The sequence below is a fragment of the Amblyomma maculatum genome, chromosome 1, assembly GCF_055883805.1.
Source record: "Amblyomma maculatum isolate TAMU_Amacu chromosome 1, ASM5588380v1, whole genome shotgun sequence".
Classification (NCBI taxonomy): Eukaryota; Metazoa; Arthropoda; class Arachnida; order Ixodida; family Ixodidae; genus Amblyomma; species Amblyomma maculatum.
The window spans coordinates 241,458,863-241,476,565 of record NC_139344.1 but is presented as its reverse complement, the minus strand read 5'-3'; the positions used below and the strand labels follow the sequence as shown (position 1 = coordinate 241,476,565).

Below are 17,703 nucleotides of genomic sequence, written 5' to 3'. Positions count from 1 at the left end.
GTGGCAGTAATTACGTACTGGTATGCCAACGACATTTCGAGTGCATCAAGTTAAGCGTAACTTGACTGCTTCTCTAAGTGGGAAACAAATTTGAGTCGAGGCTAAGTGCCTGTTCACGTAAAGGCCTGCACTTGCTATTTTACAGTGTTTTCAACAGAACACCATTGAACATGATGCAAAGCAACGATTTTAATTATGTCCCATGTATCACGCGTCGTGAATGCAGCAGCTGTAATGCTCTCGGTGTGATAACTGCACGGTAAATCTCGATGTCACTGTAAAAATCGGATTATTCTTTGCACACACTTGTGGTTTCTACCTCAGTAGGCTAGTGTAACTTCGGAAGGATTATCATACATTGCCAGAAAATCAATTTGTTCAGTTCAGCTCAGGCGTTCAGTCGTGTCCGACTCTTCGTGACCCTATGGACCATGTCACGCCACGTTTTCCGGTCTCTCACCATCTTCTTAACATCACATAGCTTCATCTGCAATGCCTCGAGAATGCCATCTAACCATCGCGTTCGCTGCCTACCCCTTCTCCGGCGACCCTCAACCTTTCCCAACATCAAATCTTTCTCCAGCGACTCCTCTCTTCTCATCAGATGACCAAAGTAGCTGAGCTTTAACTTTAGAATTTGACCCTCCAATGAGCAGTCAGGGTTTATGGTCGACAATATCGACTGATTTGATCTTCTGGCAGTCCAAGGAACTCTTAAGAGTCTTCGCCAGCACCACAATTCAAACGCGTCAATTCTTCGGCGGTCAGCCTTTTTCACAGTCCAACTCTCGCATCCATACATCACAACTGGAAAGACCATAGCACGGGTTATACGGATCTTGGTTGGCAGACTAATGTCTCTGCTCTTTACTAGGCGGTCAAGGCTAACCATTGCTCTCTTTCCCAGAAGCAGGCGTCTCCTAATTTCATGGCTGCAGTCTCCTTCCGAGGTAATCTTGGCGCCCAAGAACAGAAAATCTGTCACAGCTTCCACTTCTTGTCCATTGATGCTCCAGGACTTGATAGGGCAAGACGCCATGATCTTCGTCTTTTTAATGTTCAGTTTAAGCCCAAACTTCTCACTCTCTTCTTGTACGCGCATCAGAAGTCTCTTGAGTTCCACTTCACTTTCTGCCATTAAAGTGGTATCATCCGCATATCTAAGGTTGTTGATACGAATCAATTTGGGCGCCCGTCTCGGCTGCGGGAGGTGGTCAGTTCGAAACCCGCCGCCGGACACCCACCGGTAAAATTGGGTACAAGCGTCCCCCGGCCCGGCGCCCGGCTCTTTTAGGGGTGTGCGTTTGGAAGAGGCTCTGCTAACCCTGCTGTGCCCCCTCGGGGGCTTAGTTTCGAACAACCATGGCCTGCAAAGGCCGTGCTGAAAAAAAAAAAAGGGCCACATAATGGGCTGTTGTCGCGCAAGGCGGACTTATTGTTGTCCGATGGCGGAACGAATCACTGCCACATCGGCGCAACTATTTGGGCCGTGACCCCTTTTCCCAAGCATTTCACCCCAGAAGAGCCGAGCACCAGGCCGGGGGAAAGCTTGTACCCATTTAAAAACCGGTGGGTAACCGGCGGCACCAGGGATCGAACCCAATGCGAGGCGGGTGCTCTACCACAAGGCCACCGCTTCGGTAAGAAGAGTTTTAGCTCGCCAACAAGTATCCCCCAGGCTTACATGGGATCGCCCAGGCCGAGCCCCTTCCCAAGAGCTAAGTCCCACAAAATGGCGGACACCCACGCCGGGGACCGCTCTTGTCCCAGTTTACGTCTGGTCATCGTCGAGCTGAAAACGAATCCTGCAGCTCTCCCAGCGCGCGTGGCGGACTTGTCAACTACTGCCACCGCGTTGGTCGTGTTGTGGGTCGCACCCACGTGCTCGGGCAGGCGGGATCGCAACACCCGTGGTGCACTCCCATGACGTGCACCCCTGCCAGACGCCTTCGCGCCCCCGACTTCGGTAACTCCCTTCGTGCTGCGCTCCACGCGAGAGCCCGATTCTACCAAATTTTGTTAAGCGTCTTGGATTGGACGCCGGCCCCGTATTCCAAAACCTTTTGGGACCTACCGCCTACGTACCGGAAGCGCGAGTGGAGGCTTCATCCTCCACCCCTCTGGTCTCACAGCGGTACTACTGACAGACTCTCAAAGGGTGCTTGCACCAGTTCTGCTTTCGCTTCGCCTTCACTCTCTTAGCCTGCTGAGACGCCCGAAGGCCTCAGTGTTTCCCAGGACGGACCTGGCACGCCGGAGGTGGAGTGAAGACAGTCTCTAACAGCGCCCCCATGCCTCCTCGCGGGCTGGGTTACACGGGGTTGCCCCTACCCCTGATGACATAAGTCAGCGGGGATTCCCCCGCGGCGTCCATACATAGAGACTTAGCCGGCACAGCCCATCCCTGGACTGCACCGGCGGGGAACAGACTCTTATTTCCCGCTACGAGGAGTGGTCACCTCCAACTCCAGCGGCTTCCACCTTGGATTACAGGGAGTTGGTCGCTCCCCAGCCTTATCCCTAGTCCCGTTTATCAATAGGGTACATCATCGGTAAAGGCTGTCATTTTCAGTGGGCCCCAGCGTAGCAGTTCCTAAGCCCGAGAATCAATTTGTTGTTCACCCTTAATAGATGAGGCGCAGGCAGAGGCAGATTTTCTCCTTTTTCATCTCTTCTTCGCAGGGACTATCTACGGATGCGCCGTGCCCACCGGACTCACACACCTCCTGAAGATGTCCAAGAGGTCTGTCGCCAGCCCTATAGTGCATTCTGGGGATCCGGTGTGGTCACGATCTCGGCTCTGGAGGCTACCAGAAGGCCGCTCTGGACACAGACCATCGCAAGCCTTCAGGACCACGGTGGTCCTCACGGACGAGGAGTACTTCGCCTCGCTGCATCCCGCTGAGTCACACAGCAGTCCCGAGGCCACCGACCAGAAAGCTTTCTTCGACGGCTATCCCTATGATAGGCAGCGAGGGGCTAGTGAAACTGAACCAGTTGAGGAGCCGCCTCCGACAACAGGCACGGAGCCAAACTCGGAGACCAGAGCCTTAAAATCGAGCGTCGATGCCCTCAAGGATCACTTGGAAGGCTTCTTGAGCGACATGAGAAACGATCTTGAACCCAGCCTGAAGGAGAGAGCAAGGTTTCGAATATTCAACGAATTTCTCGACTACGGATTGGAAACCCGGTATCAAAACTTCAGCGGAGAGCTTTACAGGGAGTTGGTAACTATTTCTGCTCTATTTGTAGAATCCTTCACAAACATTTAGACCACATTTGTGTTCCTAGGCCAGCCAATCTGTTTTCAAAGTCGAGCGTTCATGATCATCACTTTTATTTGTGGGGCAACTGTAGAATATTGTAAAATTTTCTTATGAGCCATAGTGTTATGAACATTGATGGGAATTGTCTGACATTACGATGGGAAGCAAAATCTCGCATTTTAAAGTCTGCGCTCGCAACAGGTTGCTAAGACTGGCATAAAAAAAAAAAAAAAACAATTATGTGCACTTTCGACAATAAATAGCATAAAACTACAACCGTATCGAGGAAACATCTGCGGCTTTATTTATTGTTACGATGAAATATTACCATGTGCGAGAAAAACTTCGTGCACATTTCGCGTTGAAAAAACGCGTTTGTCCAGAAATTCTGGGCATGTTCTCAGTTACGGCTGGCTCGGCGGTCACAGTTTAAGAGGAAGGGAAATATATGAGGTGCATTTGAGACTTACTATTCGCATTTTTGGATAACGCGAACTGGCACGAGAAGTGAAAGAAACTTTATTATACCGGCCGAAATTTAAGAGCACAGAACTTCTACTGAAAGTGTGATATTCAATACGTACCAGTGCATGACAAAAGTAAACGGAACACGCTTTTTGCTTCTAAAATTTTGCACGCATTGCATAATTGAAACTGGCTGTCATGGTGTGTGCGAATTTGTAGTAGACGCTAGGCCCTTTCACTTGGACAAATATTGTTTTCTTATCTCCGGTACAGAAGGCATGATTTTAATTTGAACCGAAAATCGTGCTCCGTTTACTTATGTCCGCACCTTAAGTCACCGCTTAAGTCCTTAGCTTTTCCAGGCTGTTGTCATCGCATGTGTTGCTGGGTTGATGTTTATCGAAACTTTTGGCTGTCCAGATAACTTTTGCGAAGGCGTTCTGTGCGTAGGCACAATTCAAATTACTACGCGACACGGTTGAAAGAATCTTTGCACATTGCAGATGGACAACAGCCAGCCAACATTGGGAGTAAACATCATAGGCGTCCTGTCTGGGAAGCACAGAAGGACACCTGACGATCACCTCATCGTTTTGGGTGCCCACTACGACACCTTTAAGAAAACGAAAGGTGCGACTAACACTGGCGCCAACTTCAAAATTCTCGATGAAACTTTAGCTGATCTTTCCGTCTATTTAGCAGACTTTCTGAGTTCCAGTAAGACAACGGTTTGTGCAGAAACTACCGTTCTGATTATGCGACGGGCAAATTACGGTGTAACTGCATGCCAGATCGTGATAATGTTCTAAGGGAGAAAAAGTTTTGATTACGCAAAACAAGTTGTTTTCATTTTTTTTTTTTTTTTACTCTCCAGAGACGCATGGCACTAATAGACGGAGGGTTTTACTTTTATCCTAACTACAGGTGCCGACTGAAATTGCTGTAAGCAATCTTAATGCCACGTGTTATTATTATTATTATTATTATTATTATTATTATTATTATTATTATTATTATTATTATTATTATTATTATTATTATTATTATTATTATTATTATTATTATTTTACTGCTGTACAGCCTCCGGAAAGTCAGCTTTATTTTGGCCTGTCTGTCACCACACAGGCTAGATATACGGAAGATAAGTTAATGTGTCAATAGACTACTTGTAGTTCAAAAAGAAAACTGAAACTAATAACGTTCAACAAAGCTTACGCCATATAAATTCGCCTTTTGTTTTACCTATTGCTGTTATCTTCTGGTCACGGCAGCAGCTCGCACACGAGCGGAGCTTTTATCTTTTTGGCTTTAAAGCAGCAGCTCTATTACTCTAGGTGAAAAAAGTGACCTTCAAGCTCTCCCAAGGTCTAACTGTGACACCTTGTTAGCGAAGGTGTCAGTGCTCTTGAGTTATTTGCGATTAAAAATGAAAGTTTACACTACAGCACGAAGTCATATTGTTGGATAGTTCATATCGAGCCAGTTGCGCTACATTTATTGCAGAACCTTAATTAATTGTCATTAAATAATTAGCGATCATTAAAAGGAGAAATTTAGCTACATCTTCGTCATACATCGTCGAAAAGGTTTCGACGAGTGAAATTCGCAAATATATGTAATCGTACAGCTATTGTTTGGTTTGACCGTGAATGGGGATCAGGGTTAAACTCTCATCATTTTTTATAGTGGACTAGCTTTCGGCTTAATGTGCCTCTTTCCTGATGACAACGGAATACTGGCGAGTCGCAGGTGTCAACGACAACGGGTCTGGTGTCGCCGCTTTGCTCGAAACGGCGCGGGTGCTGACGGCTCACCGATGCGACCTCGATTACACGGTCATATTTGTCGCTCTGGACATGGAAGAAATAGTGAGTGCCCACCCACAGCATTCATCGCCATCGGCTGATCATTCACGAACTGCTGGTGACGGGAAAAAATAATTGCAGCTTCCATCACAAATCTAAAGTAAAAGAAAAAAAAAGAAATGTATGAGTGTATTTCGTCGCCAAAATATCTAAAATCAGAATATTACACCACAGTAATTGGCGTATAAATACTGCTTGCTAATGCACGAGGCTCGCGCCGTTTGGCATCCGAGTTTCCTTTTAGTCTTTTTCCTCCTATTTTCAAAATGCAAACATGCAAAACAAGTTTCGCTAAAATCATATATGCTATGTCCTCCTCCCACCTCACCTGTACGCATAGGTAGAAGAAATACCTCAATAATCGTATGCATTGTTGCTATATAACAACGTGGAAGCTCAAGCGCTTAACTGGCTCAACATGCAGTTTTCTACCCACAGGGCTGCGTCGGCAGCTACTACTTCGTGAACGACTTCCTGATCACGAGCGAGCTGCTGCGAGACAAATCCAAATTTCAAGGCGCCATTATTTTGGACACGATTCTGCACTACAATGACACTATGTACTCCCAAGATATTCCAGAGGATTTTCAGCACGTGAGTTGGCTTGCTCGATTTTGCGTGGCAAAAGGACTTTTTAAGTCTTTATATTTCTGGCATAAAGTGCAATGATCCCTCTTATTCAGTCGAGTAATAATTGCGGAATTAAGTTGTTTTGAATTGCGGAATGATAAAAATTCTTAAAAATGCCTGACCGAATTGTGTTATGGTGCAATGTATTGTGGCGAATTCATCGAGGGTAGTTGACAGGAATCGATCCTAAGAAATTACTAAGAGTTAATTGTGGCTCCCCAACGGGATATAACAAATCTACGAAACAGGGTGGAAGTAAATAGTTTAATAACGTTTATTGCCTCAAGGCGTAAAGGGAGTTAAGCAAAAAAAAAAGTGGGGGGGGGGGGGGGGGGGTTGTTAAATAAATGCATATTCGTAATCTGATTTCTGTCCTTGATTACAGAGTCCGGACGACAGTGTGCTCGAGATGGGTTTGTGCAGGGGTACAGGGCATACTCATAGCTGTTACAAACACCGATATATGACGTAAGCAAGATGCGGCGGCGCTGCTGTCCCCCAGCTGGGCCGACCGGGGTGTGAGAAGTAGGCTTAGCGCCCATGGGAATACATGGGAATAAAATTTTCAAAACAGTTTTATGATTCCACATTGCACCCATATCGTTCCTGGTGCATAACCATGAGCACCTCAGAACAGATTGTATTAGTATGAAGTCTCATTATACAGGTAGAGTATTTTTAACATCGCGAAACGTAGATGGTCTCGAGTGCAAATAAAACTTCTCGAAATATTTTCCAGTTTAGGAGAGCAGCAAAAAAATTAACGAGTCACAAAAATTTAACGAGTACTTTGAAGGAAAGTGTGACAAAGTATGCTACGTCAGTTCGAAGTCAATCCGTTTTTACTATGTTCGATAAATGTTGTGAAGCCAGACGTACATGCCTGCCTCTTAAACGATTACGCGGTCCTGGCCAACGTTACTAGGAAGGAAAATTGGCGCGCGTAAGTCAGTGAGTCCCTTCAAATATTCCGCTCCTCATACCGCTTACTCGGAGCTTCCAAAGCAGAAACTGGATCCACCTGTGGTAGAAAGTCTCGGGACGTAGAGGGCGCGGTTATCATGTCCACCATGCCCACTGCAGCACTAGCATCGACATCAGTTCAGTTCAGGCGTTCAGTCGTGTCCGACTCTTCGTGACCCTATGGACCATGTCACGCCACGCTTTCCGGTCTCTCACTATCTTCTTAACATCACATAGCTTCATATGCAATGCCTCGAGAATGCCATCTAACCATCGCGTTCGCTGCCTACCCCTTCTCCGGCGACCCTCAACCTTTCCCAACATCAAATCTTTCTCCAGCGACTCCTCTCTTCTCATCAGATGGCCAAAGTAGCTGAGCTTTAACTTTAGAATTTGACCTTCCAATGAGCAGTCAGGGTTTATGGTCGACAATATCGACTGATTTGATCTTCTGGCAATCCAAGGAACTCTTAAGAGTCTTCGCCAGCACCACAATTCAAACGCGTCAATTCTTCGGCGGTCAGCCTTTTTCACAGTCCAACTCTCGCATCCATACATCACAACTGGAAAGACCATAGCACGGGTTATACGGATCTTGGTTGGCAGACTAATGTCTCTGCTCTTTACTAGGCGGTCAAGGCTAACCATTGCTCTTTTTCCCAGAAGCAGGCGTCTCCTAATTTCATGGCTGCATTCTCCTTCCGAGGTAATCTTGGCGCCCAAGAACAGAAAATCTGTCACAGCTTCCACTTCTTGTCCATTGATGCTCCAGGACTTGATAGGGCAAGACGCCATGATCTTCGTCTTTTTAATGTTCAGTTTAAGCCCAAACTTCTCACTCTCTTCTTGTACGCGCATCAGAAGTCTCTTGAGTTCCACTTCACTTTCTGCCATTAAAGTGGTATCATCCGCATATCTAAGGTTGTTGATACGTTTTCCAGCAATCTTCACTCCAGCTGAAGACTCGTCCAGACCGGCCTTTCTCATGATGCACTCTGCATATAGGTTAAATAGGCAGCGCGACAGTATGCAGCCTTGCCTCACCCCTTTCTCAATCGGAAACCAATCAGTAAGACCATGCCCAGTTCTGACTGTGGCCTCTTGCCCTTCATAAAGGTTCCTGAGGAGACAGATGAGGTGAGTTGGAACTCCCATCTCTTGGAGAGCTTGCCACAATCTGCTGTGATCTACGCAGTCAAACGCTTTCGCATAATCAATAAAGCAGAAGTAAATGGGTTTCTGGAACTCTCTTGCTTTTTCCATGATCCAGCGAAGGTTGGCAATTTGGTCTCTAGTTCCTCTGCCCTTGCGAAACCCAGCTTGCACGTCCGGAAGCTCCCGATCCACATACTGCTGCAGCCTACCTTAGAGGATTTTCAACATTACCTTGCTAGCATGCGAAATAAGCGCGATCGTGCGGTAGTTGGAACAATCTTTGGCACTGCCTTTCTTTGGAATGGGGATGTAAACTGACCTCCTCCAATCCTGTGGCCACTGCAGGGTTGTCCAAATCTTTTGACATAATGTATGCAGTGTGTTAACAGCGTCGTGGTCGAGGTTTTGAAGCAACTCAGCTGGAATACCATCAATTCCGCTAGCTTTGTTCTTAGCAAGGCTGGCTAAGGCCCATTCAACTTCACTCTTCAGGATGCCCGGCTCGAGATCAGTAATCACAACCGGCTTATGTTGGGTTTGCACATCCGGGTCCTTCTTGTACAGTTCTTCTGTGTATTCCTGCCACCTCTTCTTTATCTCTGAGGCTTCAGTGAGGTCCTTGCCTCGTTTGTCTTTTATCACGCCCAGCTTAGTACAGAAGCTTCCTTTGATATCTTTGATTGTCTTATACAGAGCTCTTGTGTTTCTTAATTGGCTGTTGTCCTCAACTGCTTGACACTGTATGTTCAGGAAGGAATTCTTATCTCTCCTTGCTATTTTCTGAAAATCCGCATTGAGAACCTTGTATCTTTCTCTTTCCCCCATACCTTTTGCCATCCTCCTTTCCTTAGCTATTTGCAAAGCCTCTTCAGATAACCAGATTTAATGTAGCGCATCGACATGCGCTACATTAAATCAACGTCAGCTTATACATCTGTGGATAGTCGTAATGTGGCTGCAAGTTTTATTCTTCAGCGACAAAAATCATAGCGGGAACGCATCCATTCTCATTGTAGAGTAAAGGGGCGAAATCTGAAGCGCTCATGTGCTCCGACTCGAGCAACCACTATTAACAGGGCGCCCCTCTCGGCGCGCCCTACGAGAGAGAGGAAGTCGAGCCCAAGAATATGGGCATTATTGCAACTTGAACAATTGATGTAGCAATGTAATGTATGTACTTTTAAAGTAATTTTGCTACGCATAAAACAACCCATGCTTAAACTGAGACGATTAGCGGTCGTCACCGACCTAGCAAAATATACTTTTAAATCAATCTTCGTCGTGCCAACCGGTCTGCGACCACTAGATTACGTATAACAAAAAAAAAAATTCTGCTGATGATTCGGTTGTTTTGCAGTATTTACTGGGCTGCCTCTGGCTAAAAGATACAAGCTCCGTGCACATGAGAAAGCCTAACAGTTATTTCCTCGGCACTGTGTTTAACCATCGTTTGAAGTTGAACCTTCTGCGTTAAACCCTAGAAGAAAAAAGTGCAAAAATAAAAGTGCTGAAATATATCATATATATAGAACATATTAACAGCGTTTGCTGAAACCACTAATTCGGGGGATGCCGCTTCGATACCACCATGCATGTGCTGCCGCCACTGCAAACCATGCAGAGCAGCGTATGTATACGCCTGGAAAAAGAAATATGTAGTACGTGCAGCGGACATCATTGCGCCGGCGCTGCAGCACAGTCCGCATGTTTTCACAGGCTAGCCCTCTAGTGGCGCAAGCGATCGTTGCGGATGGCTTTCGCGGCAACTTCTTGGCCAGCATGTCGCGCTGGCGCATGGACGAGAGACTGGCGCGGTCATTCAGCCGCGCCTGGCATCGCCAGGACGGGCCGCATTTCGGCCTGCACAGCCTGGCCATCCCGTTGGGGCCACAGCCGCTGGACGCCAACCTAGCCAAGCACCTGAACTTCCTTCGGAGCGACCATGCGATGTTCTGGTACCACAGTCATCCTGTCTACAAGGACAGCCTCAGCGCCATCCTGCTGACAGACACCGGTGAGGAGCGATATAGTTTCGTATTCCTTCCAGAACGCGAGCCTGTTCGTATAGATTACAGATGCGGGTGGATGTATACTAGTATTCACACTGCTGTTTTATTTTAACTTTGCGCCAGTTGCTATACTTGTCGGCATAAATCAACAATAAAGTTCGCACTAAGCTGTAATCATGCACTTGCAGTATGAAATAGATTGTCAGTATATTACCCAAATTTTGAAAATACGTTCGCACGAGGTGCAGTGTTCGTCAAGGTTAAGCTGGCCTCTTTGCGAGATATATCGCAGAAAGATTCCAAAGTAAACTTTACGAACAGAGGTCTACATGTACCGTCATTGCCGAAAGTGAACAGGATGGACGGTTTACTTCTCACCCGCGTATAATAGAATCTATGCAGCTTCACTAAATAAACATCGAAACGTCTTGAAAGGTATAAAAACAGGGGCTCTTCTTAGCTAAACGTGCAGCCTGCAGTGGTTACTTTTGGCAAATAGAGTGCGTGTTTTGCGGTTTTACGCGTTGTGCTCGTAGAATGCCAGATGGCCAGATCTCCAGCAATCAAGAGGTTGCCTCATTGTGTGCACCCTCTCTGTTTTATGATCATCTCAGGACGTCGACAGCATGCGTGGACCAGCATGCACCGGTCATGCGCCAAGGCAATTCAACAAGTAATTTTTCACTGCCAAAAGCAAACATCGTACGAAATACACCGTAAATTCAAAGCAGCAAATTCATAAAGACGTGCATTTAAGCGGTTTCTCTAGCACATGAACGCTCTACTGCCTACGTGGAACTGTCGCGAGGTTCGTGGAGTGCGTACTCGACGAATTAGCTCTGAACATACGGCAGCTTTTATTTTACAGCGCCAAATTTTAAAGGCGACTTTCCAGGAACAAAAATGACGTCACTATTTGGCACTATGAAATTAGCTGAACTTCCTCCTCCGTTGAGGAAGTGATCGAGGACGTCGTAAGGCGCGTTAAAAATCCCCAGGTGATCGAAATTATTCCAGAGCCCTCCAATAAGGCACCTCTTTCTTTTTTAACTCCCACCACCCTCCCTTCCCTTATGGCGCGGTTCAGGTGTGCACTAAGAAGTATGACAAATGCATGCGCCTTTCCTTTCCTTTAAACCAATTTAACGATTTATCGCTACGGCTGCCGGAAGTTACACCCCCTTCACGGTTGCAATGACCAGAGGTCATCGCTACTACATCAGACAGTTTAAAGCTCTACTTTACTAGCAATTTTGTATGCATTAACCCAACGAACCGTTTAGCACCGGTCCGAACCTCGGATCTTAGGGCGGAAGCCATCTTGGATTGCTAAGGTGGCACATCGCCATGATGAACACTGCTTCGGATTTAGAGAAATTTGCAGCCCCCGACAAACCAACAGAAATCCTTACTGTTGCGTTGGTACTGCTCCGGTAGCGGACCAACGGGTAGCGAAAAGCCGAGTCAGACGTCGGGCTGCATGCACTTCAATATTGGGCGGTGGTCACCCAAGCAGAGACTGGCCGAGAGTTAGAGAGAACTTAACGAAGGTTTATTTACATGGTGAATCTGAGAAGGTACCCACTGGAGAGCACTCGTGCTCTCGTTTTTAACAACTTTTTTGTCCCCAAGTACCTAGTTGGGGAATTTTCTATTTTGTCAAAGTCCAATCACATTTGAGTTCCTGATCTGCTGGCATTCGGGAACCGCCCACTAGAACGTCCTCCCCGCGCACTCTTTCCACTTTAGCGGCACGATGGCGACTCCGCCGGGGGAAGTCAGGCATGGGGGTCCCAAGGAGGCTTGCTGGCTGTCCAAGGTCGGAACCGCGCGCCACCCACGCGGACCCCTCGCGCGGGAGCACTCCGCGGGAAAGGAATGCGGTGACCGTTCTTCTCCACGGAGGGGGGGAGATGACCCGCTCTCTCTCCTCGGTGCTAACACGCAGGCGCCGCGGCTCTCTGTTTCCAAACACAGGCGCGCCCGCTCTTCGGCGAATTCGTTAGCGCCTCTGCGCACAGTCCTCCGGACACAAACTGGGGCAACTGCTGCCGTCGCTGCCGATATGCGACACCGCGTTGCTGCGTCCTGGGTGGTTCTGGTCCACGAACTCCGAGGTGGTCGCGTGCAGTCTTCTTAGAAAAACGGACGCCCATCTCGACACGTGCACCGTCTCGTTACTCGGGAAGTTCGAAACGTAACAGCTTCTCCGGCGGCGGTTGAAGATCCCGATGCACAAAGGTCAGCAACCATTGTCCAGAGGGATACACGATGTCGTTCTGGTTCGGTTCACTGTTGCTGATGTTCTGCTGCCTCCAACGGACTCTGCAGCTCCTCGTTGCTTCTTGTCAAGACTGTGGAGGGCTTCTTGATCTCTGCAGACCAGCTCATTCACAGGAAAGACAGCATCAGTTTGAACAACACGAAAATCACAGCCGCAAAGACGGCAAGCGCCAGGACTCTCTCCACGAGATCCACCAGGCTCTCATACCAATATTACTTTAATCCTTTTACTACTACTTCAGCACTTGATACAACCAGAACATTATTCATTCACACAAACACAATGTTCAAGATTAAAAGAAAAATGGTAATTATGCAAACCTATGCCAGGAAAAAAAACATACCCAAGCCAGACTCACCGATGCTATCAATAACACCAAAAGCATCGACTTAAGTCATCGGCATTGCCGTTAGGTTTACCGTGGCTCTATCTTTCGCTTTCCGGGCAGGCTAGCTAGACAGCGCGTGTCGGACAGTCTCTGAATGACTTCCGCTGGGCTCTCCCATTGAACTTCCAATTTATTTTTCTGGGACGGTTTTAGCACCATTACCGCGTCTCTAGCTTCAAGACAGCGTAATCTCGCTGTTCGGTCATTGCACTGTTTGGCCCTCACCTGCGCTTTACTCATTTCGCCTCCCGCGAGCTCCTGCCCCTTGTGCAACCTTTCAAGCAGCGCGAGCACGTATTCGACCATCGTAGGGTTCTCTTCCCTGCCCTCACGCGATTCCCGAAGAAAGCGTAGTAGCGATCGCAGGGAGCGGCCGTTGACCATTTCGGCCGGCAAGAACCCCGTGGCCTCATGAGGCACGGTTCTCAGCGCAAACATTGTTGCATGCAAACAGGCATCCCAGTCGGTTTTGCGATCAAAACACAGGGCTCTCAGTATGCGTTTCATTACCGAGTGCATCTTTTCTACCGGGTTGGACTGCTGGTGGTACACTGAACTATGGATTAATTTAATCCCACACTTCTCCAGGAAAGTTGTATTCAGTGCGCTGGTAAGAACAGTCCCCTGATCTGACTGTATTTCAGCGGGAAACCCAACCCGTGCGAAAATGGACATGAGTGCGTTCACAATTTCCATTGAGCTTAACTCCTTCAGGGCCACTGCCTCAGCAAACTTGGAGGCAGGACAGATTACTGTCAAAATGTGGCTGCAACCAGTCTTAGTCCTTGGGAGGGGACCAACAGTGTCGATCACGAGTCGTCGAAATGGCTCCGTGATCACAGGCACTAGCTTCACTGGGGCTCTCGCCTTATCTCCCGGCTTGCCCACCCGTTGACATGTGTCGCAGGTCCTTACAAAATTTTCCACCTCCCGAAAACATCCCGGCCAGTAATATTCCTGCAACAACCGATTCTTTGTTTTCTTGAGCCCTAAATGACCTGACTGCGAGCTCTTGTGAACCAAGTGCAAAAGATCACCGCGGTGGCGTTTTGGTACGACCAATTGGTCGACCTGCACTCCTCTGCGATCACGATACTTTCGATAAAGTATTCCGGACCTTTCTAAGAATATCACGTTTTTCTTCGCGATACCTTTACTCTTCATGTGCCTAAGATTCTGCAGTGTGGAATCGGCTCTTTGCTCGGCTATCAGGGACGATCGGTCCACCCCCAGCAATCTTTGCAAGCTGTCAGATGGCGACGTTATGAGAAGCTCCCGACAGGCCTCTTTAAACTCAATACCATCCTCGCTACCTTCTGACATGTCTGAGATGTTTACTTCCTCGCTAGTCGGCGCGTGGATTGCCTCTGTCATGCCTAACCGCTCATGTTCTGTCGCCTCAACGTCACCTGACGCTTCCAGTGTGACGGATTTACCAGCCAGCTTTCGTGCTTTCGAGCGAGTCAATGCGTGAACAGCCCCTTCTCCGAACACTAGTCCCTTCTGCTGCAACAGTTGATCAGATCTGTTCGAGAAAAGATAGGGATACTGCTTCGACATACTGGCTGACACGGCAGCCTCTGTGCGAAGTACGCCGAATGGACCTTCAATGCTGACATTAGCGATTGGAAGGCACACGCTATTTGCTTCCACCGCTTGTCTAATCCATGTGCACCCTCCAGTGAAATTTTCTGGCTCTACATACGAGGGATGAATTACATCCATTGTAGCCGCCGAATCTCGAAGCACGCGGCACGGTTTTCCGTTCACGAAGAGATCTCGTAAGTATGGCTCTAGAAGCCGCATACTTTCATTGTTGCTGTCCACTGACAAGCAAACAATCTTTGGGCTTTTGCAAGCCGCAGCTAAATGTCCCGCCTTTTGGCAGTTGTAACAAACCAATGGCCGTCTCTTTTCAAAAGCTTTCTTCTGACAGTTTTCTGCTTCAAGTGCTTCCTCTCTTACGATCACACTTCTTTCTGAGACGTCTACGCCTCGTGCTTGCTGTCTCTCTTTTAAAGGTTGCCCTCTCCATCCAGCTGCTTTCCTATTCTGGTGTTCTTTCCTATGGCTTTCCTTTCTGTCCAGCGCACGGCGCGACACAAACTCTTCTGCCAGTTCTGCTGCCTTCGAAACAGTCGCAACTTCCGGCCTGTCTTGCACCCAATGCCTTACATCATCAGGCAAGCAAGAGTAGAACTGCTCGAGTCCGAAGCACTGCAACATTCTTTGGCTTTCGTCATAAGCTTTAGCTTCTTTGAGCCATTCCCCCAAGTTAGCCATGAGCTTATACGCGAACTCCGGGTACGACTCATCATTCTCCTTTTGAGCTTTGCGAAATTTTTGCCGGAAAGCTTCCGCTGACATTCTATACTTTTTTGAGCAGACTAGATTTAACCTTATCGTAATCATCTGCATCTTCTTTAGTCAAGCGGGCTATCACATCTGCCGCCTCACAAGGTAACAGTGTCAGCAAGCACTGTGGCCAAGTTGCTTTGCTAAACCCTGCCTTCTCGCACGTGCGCTCAAAGTTTACCAAGAACAGACCTATGTCCTCTCCTTTCCTATAAGGTTGCATAAGGTCTTTCATGCGGAACGACTTGCGTTCTACTGTGCCCGATGCTACGCTCTCATCACTTTCATTTCGAGCTTTTAGCACCTGCAGTTCGAGACGCTTCAGCTCAAGTTCCTGCTCTAAGCGCTTACTCTCTTCAGCCATGCGTTTCTCATTTTTTTCTTCTGCTTCCCTCTTTGATTTCTCTCTCTCAGCAATCAGCTCCAGGCATTCCGAGAGCTCATCGTCGTCTGCCTCAAGTGCCTCAATAGCCTCAATGATATCTGGCTTTCTCGTTTGGTCCTGAAGATCCAAACCCAGACTTTTGGCCAACTCCAGCAAAAGTGGCTTTTTCAACACTTTCAAATTCATGGTTATCCCGAGTGCTGCAATTTCTTCCTTTTAGAAATCTCTTATCGTCACGTACTTTCAAGTCCCGTGCTAACGATAAACAATTCCCACCACCTTTGTAAACTTACTTACTACAAAGCCTGGTAAAACCTCAGTGAAGAAAAGCCAAGCACTCACCGAACCTTGCAACCATGATTCCAGCGGAGTCCATCCCGACGCTGCCAACCAGCTGTTGCGTTGGTACTGCTCCGGTAGCGGACCAACGGGTAGCGAAAAGCCGAGTCAGACGTCGGGCTGCATGCACTTCAATATTGGGCGGTGGTCACCCAAGCAGAGACTGGCCGAGAGTTAGAGAGAACTTAACGAAGGTTTATTTACATGGTGAATCTGAGAAGGTACCCACTGGAGAGCACTCGTGCTCTCGTTTTTAACAACTTTTTTGTCCCCAAGTACCTAGTTGGGGAATTTTCTATTTTGTCAAAGTCCAATCACATTTGAGTTCCTGATCTGCTGGCATTCGGGAACCGCCCACTAGAACGTCCTCCCCGCGCACTCTTTCCACTTTAGCGGCACGATGGCGACTCCGCCGGGGGAAGTCAGGCATGGGGGTCCCAAGGAGGCTTGCTGGCTGTCCAAGGTCGGAACCGCGCGCCACCCACGCGGACCCCTCGCGCGGGAGCACTCCGCGGGAAAGGAATGCGGTGACCGTTCTTCTCCACGGAGGGGGGGAGATGACCCGCTCTCTCTCCTCGGTGCTAACACGCAGGCGCCGCGGCTCTCTGTTTCCAAACACAGGCGCGCCCGCTCTTCGGCGAATTCGTTAGCGCCTCTGCGCACAGTCCTCCGGACACAAACTGGGGCAACTGCTGCCGTCGCTGCCGATATGCGACACCGCGTTGCTGCGTCCTGGGTGGTTCTGGTCCACGAACTCCGAGGTGGTCGCGTGCAGTCTTCTTAGAAAAACGGACGCCCATCTCGACACGTGCACCGTCTCGTTACTCGGGAAGTTCGAAACGTAACATTACGCACTTAAAAACTGGGTTCCAAAAGAAGGCAAGCATAGCAGGAAGCAGCGGAAAGTTGGGCGGGTGGATGCAGGGCTTAAAGTCAGGGGGGTCTCGGGGGGTCTGAGACCCCCCAGTAATATTTAAGATGGGTCCGAGACCCCTCGAGGTTAAAAGCATAAGCACTGTATAAATACAATTTCTTCTCTGTCGTTTCGACAGTTTCGCAGTGAGTTAATAAGAACCACTAACACGTTTTCGAAAACCAGAGATGGAGAAAAATAATGATTTCTCCCTTTTGCATAAAACGATTTGGAAAACAGGCAACCAGCCACTTTCTCTCTTTCCCTCTTTATTTCCCTTTCCACCAGTGCTCGAATCACTACAGACCCCCCTCCGATGTAGCCAGACTTTAAGCACTGGGTGGACGAGATTAGAAAGTTTGCAGGGATTCGGCGAAGGAATTTGGCGCTAGACCACGTTAATTGCAGGGATATTGGAAATATGTCTTTCCCCTGCAGTGGGTGTCGTCGGACTGATGATAATGATGATCGAAACAAGTACATTTATTTTCTTATGTGCTACCTCGGACTAATAAATGCTGCTCGAACGAGGTCTATAATTACAGTGCGTTCGCGTAGCCAGTGGCTACTGCCTTCGGCTTTCTGGGCGCGATGTCACGAGGCAGAATCCCGATAAAGGAGCCAGAGCTTCGTCGGAGGCGAAAAAGGAGAAAAAGGGAGAATAAGGAAAGTCTCCACACTGGGTG

The 17,703-nt window shown here is 48.1% G+C and overlaps 1 protein-coding gene across 1 annotated transcript in view; it reads left to right on the top strand.

Moving 5' to 3' along the window:
- The window catches only part of LOC146206056 (uncharacterized), a 43,570-nt gene that overhangs the window by 9,347 nt on the left and 16,520 nt on the right, over positions 1 to 17,703 (top strand). The window contains exons 2-6 of the mRNA XM_084608430.1: positions 2,683 to 3,227; positions 4,235 to 4,361; positions 5,481 to 5,599; positions 6,035 to 6,190; positions 10,061 to 10,358. Of these exons, the coding sequence (XP_084464556.1) occupies positions 2,683 to 3,227; positions 4,235 to 4,361; positions 5,481 to 5,599; positions 6,035 to 6,190; positions 10,061 to 10,358 (1,245 nt within the window). The remainder of the gene's footprint in view (positions 1 to 2,682; positions 3,228 to 4,234; positions 4,362 to 5,480; positions 5,600 to 6,034; positions 6,191 to 10,060; positions 10,359 to 17,703) is intronic.